This window comes from Macaca thibetana, chromosome 3 (genome assembly GCF_024542745.1).
Source record: "Macaca thibetana thibetana isolate TM-01 chromosome 3, ASM2454274v1, whole genome shotgun sequence".
NCBI lineage: Eukaryota > Metazoa > Chordata > Mammalia > Primates > Cercopithecidae > Macaca > Macaca thibetana.
This window is the reverse complement of record NC_065580.1, coordinates 8,997,376-9,008,511: the sequence shown is the minus strand read 5'-3', so window position 1 is coordinate 9,008,511 and position 11,136 is coordinate 8,997,376. Positions and strand designations below refer to the sequence as shown.

Sequence of the window (11,136 nt, the reverse complement as noted above, 5' to 3'; positions counted from 1 at the left end):
GGCACCCTCCACCTGACACCAGCCCTAGGGGCTTCCCTGACTCTCATGTCCTGCCTCTCTCCTGGAACTCCCCTTCCACCCTGCACTGCACCAGGGAGTGCTTGACTGCCTTGCAGCTCCTCAAACCCTGCTTTAACCAGGGGGGCGGTTCAGGAGTCATTTGCTTTTTTCTCTCTGCCACTTGCCAAATTCTGAAATCACGTTGAGCAAGCCCACCCACTTCAGGCCTCACTGAGTCCTGTCTTTCATTCCTGGGTTAGAGAAACACTGGGTCCCTGTGAATCAGGTGCCCGAGGGCACATGTGAGCAGATGCTGACGAGATCAGTCCTGCAGGAGCATCTTTACAACAGAACGTGTTATTTTCCATAAGTGGCTTGTTTAATGATCAAAAAAGTCAAATAGCTTTGCTGGTAGGACTTGGGGTTAAAAAAAATGAGGCCTAATTGCAGCTTTTTTCTCCAGCACCAATTCATGAGAATGCCTGCTCGCTGATCCCAGGTGACTGAACCTCCCACAAATGGGTGCTTTGGGTCACAAAGGGGACAGGGTCAAATCCCTCAGGCAAAGAATGACTGAGGTATATGACTCACTGACCAGGCCGGGACTTCACAGCATTCATTCATTAAACAAGCCTGCTGTGTGCCAGGTATCATTCTGGGATGCTGCCCATGACACAGCCCCTACCCTTGAAGAGCTCAAGGACCTTCGTGGAAAATCATTTTGATACGCACAGGACTTGGGACCTTTATGTTCAACTCTTTTTTTTTTTTTTTTTTTTTATGTTCAACTCTTTAAAAAATGGTTCCCAGCCCCAGCTCTCTTAGCAAGGCTTTCTAATCCATTATCTCATTTAATCGTACCATGAGTCAGGCAGGGCAGTAATACATGGGAAAGGAGGGTGGGGGTGGGGATAGTGTGACCTGTCCACCAGGTCCTGTTGCAAATTGACAGAGATCCCAGGCCTCCTGTTAGCACAAGCTGCTTCTGCTGTCACACTGCAGCCTTCTGCAAGGATGGGGTGGTACTGTCCTCCTCAGTTTTCGTTCTCTTTCATTTTAAAATGATAAACCTGGGTCACAGGATATTTAGGAGGAGGCATTGTCATTAAGTCCAAGACAAGACGGTCAGGTTTGTTATCCTAGTGGGTTACAATCCAAAATACTCTGGAGCATGCTGAGATTAAGGTGGTTGCCAAGGGAACAGAAAACAGCCATGAGTAAACAAATCAAGACTTAAAAGGATTTAGATCAGGTCTATGGCCAGGTAAGTGCAGAGCTTTGTATCCTGTCCAAGGCCAGGTAAGTGCAGGTCTGCAGTGGGGATCTGTGGCCACGTGGTCACAGATGTAGAAACATCCTGCAAACGCAGCCACGCTGCTTCGTACAGGCAGTGCAGTGGCTGGCATGGGGAGCCAGGGGAGCTTCGTGATGTTGGGGCTTCTGGAACTGCCTACGTCATCCTTGTATTTCTTTGTTAGGAGCAAGTCTGGAGCTAAGAAAAATGGTGTAAGTTCTCAGAAAATGGTTGTTTTTTGGCAAAGGACACGTGCTTCAAGTCGTCCGGTAAGGCGGTCAGCCTCATTGAGAGGGTTTGGTGTCCCACTGCCCAGCCCCAGGGGAGGTGCCTGACAGAGGGTAGACTGCAGTGACCAGAGGCGGCCACTCAGCCATGCAATAGCACAGGCCCCTCAGGGACTTGGCAGAGGGAAACTGGTGGGAGTGGGGGATGCTCCTGAAACCTTTTGTTATTATTTTTAAGTGGTTTGAATTTGGTAAAGAAATATCTTTGGCCTTTAGGCAGGAGGAGGAGTATTGGGGCCAAAAATAGCGTGTTCTCACTATCACTGTTCTTCCTGGATTGTGGCAGGGGCAGTGAGAGAGGGACTCCCTTAAGTTATCCCTTAGGTTAAAAAGAGAACAGCCTCTTGGGTTGACTGGGTTTGGAGGAGGTGTCCTAAACAGGCTGTTCAACAGAGAACTTTTCGAGATGATGACAGCGCTCTATTTCTGTGCTGTCCAGACCATAGCCACTAGCCACATATGGCTATTGAGAATTTAAATGTGGCTGGTGCGGCTGAGAAACTGAACTTTATTCAATTTTAATTAATTTAAATAGCCCCAGGTAGCTACCAGGCAGCACAGCCCCAGGGATGATAGGATGACACTCCTATTGATAAGAAACTAGAAACATTGTTTCTTTTCCCTTCACCTTCTCCCCTCAGCTCACCACCTAGGTGAGAGCCAGATAGTTCTGGGGTTCAATTCTGGCTTTGTCATTTAAACCACAGGTCCTTGGGCAAGTAACTTATGTAAAGCATGGGGGTATAGTGCCTGGCACACAGCAATCACTCAATAAACGGTAGCTATTGTTGTTTTAATAAACGAGAGTGGTTACTTGCAGAGCAATTGTGCCCATGGAAAGGGAAAAAAGGGTTTTCCCTTGTTTAGCTTAACCCACACAAAGAATTAACCATCCCCAGTGTGAAGCAGGCCTGCTGCAAGTTTAAGGGTTTGAATTGATGTCATAGGTCACATACTGGGTTTTAATTCCAAGGAAAGAGAACTTTGGAGCAGATGAGGCCTCACGCTGAGCCTCACATCTTCATCCAGGTCTCTGCAGAGCCACTCAGCCCTCACAGTTGTGGCTGGGGCGGCAGCTTTGCCTGTACCTCCTCATTCCTCACATTGCATCAGCACTCCTTCTCCTCCAAACCCTTAGGGCCATCTTTTCTCTCTGCGCAGCCTTAGCTATCAGTAGCTTGCAGAGGAGCATACGTTCATTAAACAGACATTGACTGAGGACCTATTATACGCTGGATGTGTGGGACACAGAGACGCTAAAATAGTCCCTGCCCTTTGAAGTTCATAACCTGGTGGGGAAAACAAAAGTGTGCTAAATTCCAAATCTGGGATCAGCATAAGGTGCTTTAGAGAGAGAGATCAGACTGATGTCCAGTCCTGGGGAGATGGGAGAGGCTTTTCAAGGGGGAGATGGTTGCCCTACTGAGTGAGGAAGCCCTGGGGACGCAGCCCCACAGGAGGAGCTGGAGGATGAGGGGAGCAGGGTCTGGAGCTGCCCTGAGGAGGCCCATGGGGTGATCTGTTTGTCCACCTGTTGTGCCCCAGAGTGACTACAGTGCAGAGTCTGGGACAGGGTTCACCTGAACTACACGTCTACCCATGCTCTACAGGAGCCATGAGCTACGCGTCTACCCACACGGGAGCCGGGTCTGCTGTTCTCCAGGACGCCTTGGTTGTGGGTGTTCCAGGTCTTTGTTAAGGTCCAGAGTCCAGCTGCCACACGTGGCAGGATAGTGGTGATCCCTGTGCCAGCCACTGCGCTGCCTGTATGAGGAAGCATGAAGCAAGGCTGTGTTTGCAGGGTATTTCCATATTGGCACTCCATCGTGCTCACCGCAGCCCCTAAGAATGGGGTGATGGGGAACCTTGGGGGAGACAGGAGGGGGGTGTGTGTGCACGAAACTACAGAAGTGAAGTGCCTAAGCTCAAACTACAGTGGCAGAGCAGAGAATGGAGGCCTCTGGGAGCCCTTTGGGCCTTAGCTTCCCTGTTGAGACACGGCAGGTTTGAGGTGGTATTGCCTGTGTCTGTGTCCACCCCCATCCCCTAGCTGTGTTCTTTTCCTTTCTATTTTGGTTCAGCTTACCTAGAAAATGCTGCTAAAAATATGGGAGACATCCTCAGGCATATTATTGATTTTGCTTTTGAAAAACATGGTCTTCACCAAGTGTCCCCATTTCTCTTTGGTCTGCAGAGGAGATGAACACTGGGAGCTCTGGCAGGTGACAGCAGGGGCTGGAGAGCAGGGCAGTGTTGATGTGCTTTGAGTGGAGGCACAGGTGGGGTTGGTCATGAGCACCTGGGGTGCTGGTGTCAATGTGTGGGAACTCAACATCTGCCTTATGGACTCGTTTGTCTTTCCAGTATTCCCTTCCTGTTGTCTCTGTTTAAAATACCAATTTCCTTGGGACGAGGAACTCCAAAAGTCCCACATCCAGCAGTGAGGTGTCTCCAGGAGCAGTGAAGGGATGGGGTGGGGGTTGGGGTAGGAGCGGGTTCTCCAGAGGCCACAAGCAGACGAGTGGGGCCGGGTGGGGCAGACTGGTTCTCCGAGTGAGCTGTGAAAGCAGGCAGGCCTGGCCTCCCCGCCTGGTGTTGGGGGAAGGGGCTGATTTTACAGCCTAGGGGCTCCCACCTGGAATTCTCCAGTTCCTAGGCTCCAGAAGGCACAGTGGGCACCTACAGAGCTGCAGAGGGGGCCCTCATGATATCGGGAGGCCCGCGTCTCTCAACACCCTCCATCAGGGACAGCGCCACTCCAACTGCCACATCCACTGTCTGCTGCAAGGATCCCTGCCTGGGACTTGGAGAGTCACTTTTCTCCACCTGGCAGCTACAAAAAGGCCACAGAGAAAAAAGCCAATTTAATGTTCTTCTACCACTTGTGACTTTTAAAATCACTTTTCCTCTCAGGCCTCTGTTTCTTTGTCTGTCAAATGTACACCGTCAGGCACGTTCTCACTGGGGCCCAGGTTTTTACTTCCCTGTTGTCACACCCTATTTATGTCTGAGTGTCTCAGTCCCAGGGCGGTGCAGTGGAACTCAAGCTGGGTCACGGTGCCGTGTCCCCATCTGGGCTCTGCTACTTAGAGCTGTGGGTGTTGGAGGAAGCCACTCTGTGTTTCAATTTTATTTTCCTATCTATAAAATGGGATAATATTAATACCCCACACAAGCTATACCCACACAAGCTAGGGTGCACATGGTTATTGGAAGGTTTCCACGAGATCATACATGGAAAAGGGCTTTGTAAAAGGCAAGTTATGTCCAACTAAGGGACATTATCATTAAATGGCAGCTGGAAGCTGTAATTTGGTTCTGCCCTCTCACACCCGCTGCTACTTCAGACATTCTAAGTTGCTCTTCTATGGGATATCTCTGGCTTGACTGCGGGTTCCGTTCTGAGGAGGTGTGGTCAGTAGGGACCAGATGTCTTCTTCCTTTCCCTCTGGTCACTCTTAGTGATATAACCCAGGCCATACAGTCAGACAGACTTCAGCAAAACTGTCAGCGAGGGCAGCTCCCCGATTCGGCCCCTTTGACTGTTGTCTCCAGTCCTGAAACCCTCGCCCCGGGCCGCTACGCCGCCGGGCTCCGGCGCTCAGTCCGTATTACTCGCAGAAAGGCCGGCGTCTCCGTCCGACCCTCTTTCCTGGTCGCTGGGGGCGGTTTGTGGGCCTGGCCTTGGGATTAGGAAAATAGGGATGGTGCCTATTTAGGGATGAGGCCGAATGCGGGCCTCAGGGAATCCCGAAAGGGGGAACGTCTGGATCGGCGGATCGGACGTTCAGGCCCAGGAACCGGCCCCCGCATGGTCGCCGCTCGGGCGCGGGCGCAGCGCTAGCAGCCTCGTTTTCCGCCAGCCGGGCTGCCGGAGAGTTAGACCTCCCAGCCTCACGGGGCTGCTGTGCGGCTGCAGCGACGCCGGCGACTGCGGCGCTGCAGCGGAGACGGAGGGCTCGGGAGGCGGCGCCATGTGAGTCCGCGCGGGGCCGCGCTGGGGCCGCGGCGAGAGGTTACCGTATTTACCGAGGCCAGAGCCGGACCCTCGAGGGCGGGTCACTGCGGGCGCGCTACCGTATTTGCTGGGTCCCGCGCAGGTCCTTTCCGGGAGTGGGAGCGCCGCGACTTAATTACGTATTTATCCAGGGTTGCGTGGTTCCGCGGGGGGCGCTGCGGCCACTGGGGGTGGGCTGCATTCATTCCCTCCGGGAGCTGGGGCTTGCAGTCGGGCGGGGTGGGTTGCGGCAGCAGGGTGGAGGCCTACGTATTTTCGTGGGGGTGGGGTTGCGACGCAGAGTTTACCATATTTCTCCAGGGTTGCTCAGGCCGCAGAAGTTGGCAAGGTTGTGTGTCAGGTCGGGTGGGGTGGGGTCAGCTCTCCCGATTAATGCAGCTATTTGATAAAAGCAACGTCGCGGGAGGCTTGCTGTCTTTATGGGGGCGGGGAGAAGGGGCACGGGAGTCGCTGCGGGAGAGTTACCGTATTTGCATTGAGCAGCACAGACTGTAGAGAAAAGAGCTGCGGCCGGAGACCGGAGGAGCAGGGGCTCAACTGGGCTGTGAGTGTGGCATGGGATGAAAGAACTTGGGGGAGAGACGGGGGGCCTCTCGACGTGCAGGCGGGGCCTCAGTCAGGGGTATAACTGGGGAGAGTGAGGAGGCTGCCCAGTCACAGGGCCAGGCTGAGATTGGCCAAGGGGACTTTGATGATTTGTCTTTGCAAATGTCAGTGCAGTTGCCTGTGGAAAAGACTTGTGGGTGGGGTCTCTTGCAAGTAGGACTTGTCTCCTTCCCCAGGGTGTCAGTTCCACCCTGGCCTCGAGGGTAGGGAAGACAGAGGAGGTGGCTCTGAGACCTCACTCTGCAGATAGGTTGGCTGAGGCTGGAAGTGAAGAGAGGCCTTCGGGGAGGTCCAGTGGAACACTCAGTCCGCTTCCCTGATGGGGTTGGGGAGAATGGATGAGGCAGGCCTTAGGGCTCTGCAGGAGCCCAAGTTTTGCGGTGGGCGGGGGGGGGTGTTCGTGGGAGTAGTGGCGGTAGACAGTACCTCTACAGGAGAAGTGGCCCTTTGGAATGCATGGCTCTGTGACAGCTGGGATGGTGGCAGTGGGGGGTGGGTGTGTGTGTGTTTTGAGGAGTGTTTAGTTGTTGAGCAGCTAGTACATTGAAAAGAGCTTTCAACAGTGAGGCAGGAGACTTAAGGCCTAGTCCAGGCTCCCCTTGCTCTGTGACCTTGGCAAGTATGTTGACCTCACTGAGCCTCAGTTTCCCCAACTTTAAAGTGGGGCTCAATAACCCTGCTCCGCCCCTTTCTCAGGGCTGTTGTGAGGACAATGGGAAACAATTTAAGAGGAATACAGTACCCTGGGAAGAGGATCCTTTGGAGAACCAGCATGAAGGGAGCTGGGTTTGGGGGTGTTGGCTGGGCACTGAGTGTGCTGCTCAGCCCTGGGTCAGGCTTTGCTGTGAGGATACCAAGAGGAATCACACTGAGACCAGTCCCCCTGGGAGCCCACACCCTGGTTCAGTGACTTGGAAACCTTTTGAACACATGCCTCATTTTGATAAACAAAGAGCTGCTGCCTTTAATGTTAACTGAGGTCACTTTCAAGTTTACAGGGTTGTGTTTTTGTTTCCTGTTTTAAGCTTCGCAAAAATATCTCTAAATCACTGATAATCCCACCCTTTTCTCCAAGTTTGGGGTGCACTTCCCTACCTCCCTCTGTCCTTGAGATCTGGTTGGAGGGATAAGACATATCTAGACGAAGGTAACTGAAAATCCTAGCTGAAACTGAAACTGAAACTCCTAACTGAAACTCATCACCATCTGTCCAGTGTCTTGTGTGGCTGGCTGACATGGTGCTAGGTGCTGGGGTTGAAAGAAGGCAGCTCTGTCCTTAAGGTGCTGGGAGTCGGGGGACAGAGGTGGCATGACTGACCCTTGTGCAGTGTGATGAGTGAGGGCCACATGGTTGTGTCACACGGTGTAAGCCTGGGGTGGAAAGGTCGGGGAAGGCTTCTAGGAGAAGGTGCTCTTGGGAAGGGCCTGAAAGGAGTGTAGGCCGTACTTAAAAGGCAGTGGAGGAAGAACACCAATTCCCAGCAGGGGAACTTGAGCTTAAAGAAAACGGGGCGAAAGGTGGAGGTTGTGGGAGGTGAGGTTGGGGGTTGGCTAACTCTCGGGTCCCCCGACCCCTCTCTCCCCCCCCCCCCCCCCCCGCTTCTGTCTCCCTAGGGACTGGTGATTGCAGCTGGAAGTGCCCATGACCGAGCTGGCGTCCTCCGGGGGCGGGTCCCCTGCGGGGGACGGGGAGGAGGGTCTGGGGGACGAGCGAGGCCTGGTCATCCACCACCCTGCGGAGGAGCAGCCGTACCGCTGCCTGCTGTGCGGCCAGACCTTCTCGCAGCAGCCCAGCCTGGTGCGGCACCAGAAGGCACACGCCGGGTCGGGCCGCGCGGCTGCCTTCGTGTGCCCCGAGTGCGGCAAGGCCTTCAGCGTCAAGCACAACCTCGAGGTGCACCAGCGCACGCACACCGGGGAGCGGCCCTTTCCCTGCCCCGAGTGCGGCCGCTGCTTCAGTCTCAAGCAGAACCTGCTCACGCACCAGCGTATCCACAGCGGCGAGAAGCCGCACCAGTGTGCGCAGTGCGGCCGCTGCTTCCGCGAGTCGCGCTTCCTGCTCAACCACCAGCGCACCCACGCGCGCATGCCCGCGCCCCACCCGCGCCGCCCCGGCGTTTTCGGGGAGCGGCGGCCCTACTTCTGCCCCCGCTGCGGCAAGAGCTTCGCGCGCGAGGGCTCGCTCAAGACCCATCAGCGCAGCCACGGCCACGGGCCCGAGGGCCAGGCGGCCCACTTAGGACGCGTGCTATGATGCGCCCGGGGCCTGCTGCCGACTGCTGCTTCCTGCCCCGCACGTGCGTCCCCGACCCCTGGAGATGGCCCTGGGCCGCAGCTCCCTCTCTGGATGGGATCCCGGGAGAGGGGCAGCGTTCGCTTGGGCTCTTGAAGGTGTGGGCCGCCGCCAGGCTCCGGCCGCCCCCTTGCGTTCCTCCCTCGGGACCGTCTGGCTGGCTGCGCACAGCTGCTTCAGTCTCCTGCCATGGTTCTCCTTCTCTGGCCCATCCGGCCTAGAGCAGGTGAGACCTGCGGGGCTGGCCAGAGCCCCTCTCAGGGCTGGGGGTGGTGGGGGTGGGGTGGGTGGTGTTAATTCTTGATGGCAGGTGGGGCGGTCTGGGTCCTGGGCTGTAGGTTTCTCTGTGACAAGCTGCTTACCGGATCTTCATCCCCAGAATGTCAGAGTTGAAAGAGACTTGGAGAGGGCCACTTTCCACAATCCCCACGCCCAACCTCAGCCCCCAGGCCTCCTGGCTCCTGTACACACTCTCTGCTGTCCTTGAGATGTCATTTCACTTCATGTTTCAGTTTGCTCATCTGTAAGTTGGGGATATAGATGAGGGGCTCTTCCTCGCTGGGATATATTGCAGCTACTGGATGAGAGAGGGTGAGGTCACTGGTGCACAGAGCCTTAGTTGATTCTGCCACACCATGTGCCACTGACTGTGCCACGCAGGGCTCTCCCAGAGACACACATGAGGACCGCAGGCCCTGTCACGGGGTGCTTACACTCGGTGTGTGATGTGGGGCCAACCTACAAAGTGCTCTGGGGTGAGACCGAGAAGGGTGACTGGCTTCTCTTTGTCACCCAGGGGAGTTTGATGGCTTTGAACCAGGTCATGGGGACAAATAAAATTGTTCTAGGAAGAGCAAGTGTGTAGAAGGGTGTTTTCAAGGCGGTGTCAGTCAAGGTGACTCCAGGTGTCCCAAGGGGAGGTTTGCCCTACAGAGGACTTCGTGGTCAGGGGGCGGGGACCCTGAGATTTTTAAAGAGATGAGTGCTATGATCTCAGACTTAGGCTTTAGGAGGAGAATCAGCGGCACTGTGAGGGCAGACTGATGTGGGAAGATCTGGAGCCTCGAGGGGCTTGGGTCATCTGGGCAAGAGAACATGAGGCCCCCAGCTAAGAGGCCTGGCCAAGTTCTGGCAATGAGAAAGAGGGCAGCCAGGACCTGTGATTCCAAGCTGGCGCTCTGAGGCACAGGCCTCTTCAGCCTTTTGGCAGATGAGGAAACAGGTTTGCCAAGCTTGCCTACACCACAGTTGGTACTTACTGGTACAGCGGGTGGAAACCAGGGCTTTGTTTTGGTTTCTGAATCCCAGAACCTTTTAGCTCCACTGCTAAAAAGTGGACGATGGAGCAGGGAGGATTTGGGGCCACGTGATAGGAGCTGGGGCAGGGGTGTCAGGGGTGGTATGGGTTTTTGAAGGGGACATGGCATCCTTGGGAGTGGTTTGGGAGGAAGGGAGCTGGGTCTTCGAGCGGACCTGCATGTTCAGTCCTGTGCTGGGTGCTGGAGACTCGTCCCTCCCCACTGCCCCCCTCTGCCTGTCCTCGGTGCTGTGTGGCTATGGCTCCTCAGAGACTGTTTGTCCTCTCCCTTCTACTCCCAGGTGCTGTAGACTAGCATTGGTGGCAAAGATGAAATTAAACAGGGACTTGGGACACCTGGAGTCAGTCACCAAAATGCCCTGAACCCAAGGTGTCTCATCTGTAAATGGGATTAGTAATCCTTGCAGTGCTGGGTAGGGGACAAAGAACATTCATTCAAGCCCTAGGACAGATTCAGGGTAGGCCAGCTGATCGCTCCCTCCTAGCCCCAGAGGGGTGGCTGGGCAGGGCCATGTCATGGCACCACACCTGATCCTGATCTCTTTGTTTTTGTGGACAGATGCGGAGTGGGCAGGATCCTATGACCCGGTAGGTGCAGGACCCATCTGGACATGGAGACCAGGAATGGGGTGCCGTGGGGGCCTGGCTGGCACTGCACCTGGGCATGAGGGCACATCCAGTAAGAAGACCTGCCTCAAGAGGTGCACTGCGGTGACCAGTGGAGGTGACTGGTTGGAGACTGGAATTGGTGGCAGATTCCAAGCTCTGGTGGACAGATTCCCCAGGCCTGGTGGGAATCGCAGCTGGGGCAGACCTCATCCTGGCTGCCTGGTCACAGGCCCCCACTGTCTGCCACTGGTGGTAGGATGTTGCTTGTGTGGAGAGCTGGCTTCTCTGCTCCCACCTGGTCCACCACTTGGCTAGAGTTCAGAGACAGGAAGTGACTGGTCTAAGCTAACACAGCAAGTTGGTGGCCGACCTGGTTCTAGAGGCAAAACCTTCTGCCAGATGTGAATGAAACCTGCAGGCTTCATTTTCCTTTCCTTTTTTTTTTTTTTTTTTTTTTTTTTTTTTTTTGAGGCAGAGTCTCGCTCTGTGGCCCAGGCTGGAGTGCAGTGGCCGGATCTCAGCTCACTGCAAGCTCCGCCTCCCGGGTTCACGCCATTCTCCTGCCTCAGCCGCCCGAGTAGCTGGGACTACAGGCGCCCGCCACCTCGCCCGGCTAGATTTTTGTATTTTTTAGTAGAGACGGGGTTTCACTGTGTTAGCCAGGATGGTCTTGATCTCCTGACCTCGTGATCCGCCCGTCTCGGCCTCCCA

At 55.1% G+C, this 11,136-nt stretch overlaps 2 protein-coding genes across 3 annotated transcripts in view; one reads left to right on the top strand and one right to left on the bottom strand.

The window, feature by feature from the left end:
- Positions 1-11,136, bottom strand: part of RARRES2 (retinoic acid receptor responder 2) — a 647,965-nt gene that overhangs the window by 57,909 nt on the left and 578,920 nt on the right. The gene's annotated exons all lie outside the window — the stretch shown is intronic.
- On the top strand, positions 5,543-8,719 carry LOC126951630 (zinc finger and SCAN domain-containing protein 2). Of its 2 annotated transcripts, none has more exons than XM_050785930.1 (2): positions 5,543-5,681; positions 7,820-8,719. In XM_050785930.1, exon 2 carries the CDS (start codon positions 7,848-7,850, stop codon positions 8,457-8,459), a length of 612 nt encoding a protein of 203 aa, XP_050641887.1. In that variant the 5' UTR covers positions 5,543-5,681; positions 7,820-7,847; the 3' UTR covers positions 8,460-8,719. The 2 variants fall into 2 exon arrangements, with proteins under 2 accessions (XP_050641887.1, XP_050641888.1); XM_050785931.1 differs by having other exon boundaries at positions 5,603-5,718.

Bases quoted from the DNA above. Each gene is read 5' to 3' on its own strand.
- LOC126951630 (XM_050785930.1), top strand. From the start codon at position 7,848: ATGACCGAGCTGGCGTCCTCCGGGGGCGGGTCCCCTGCGGGGGACGGG.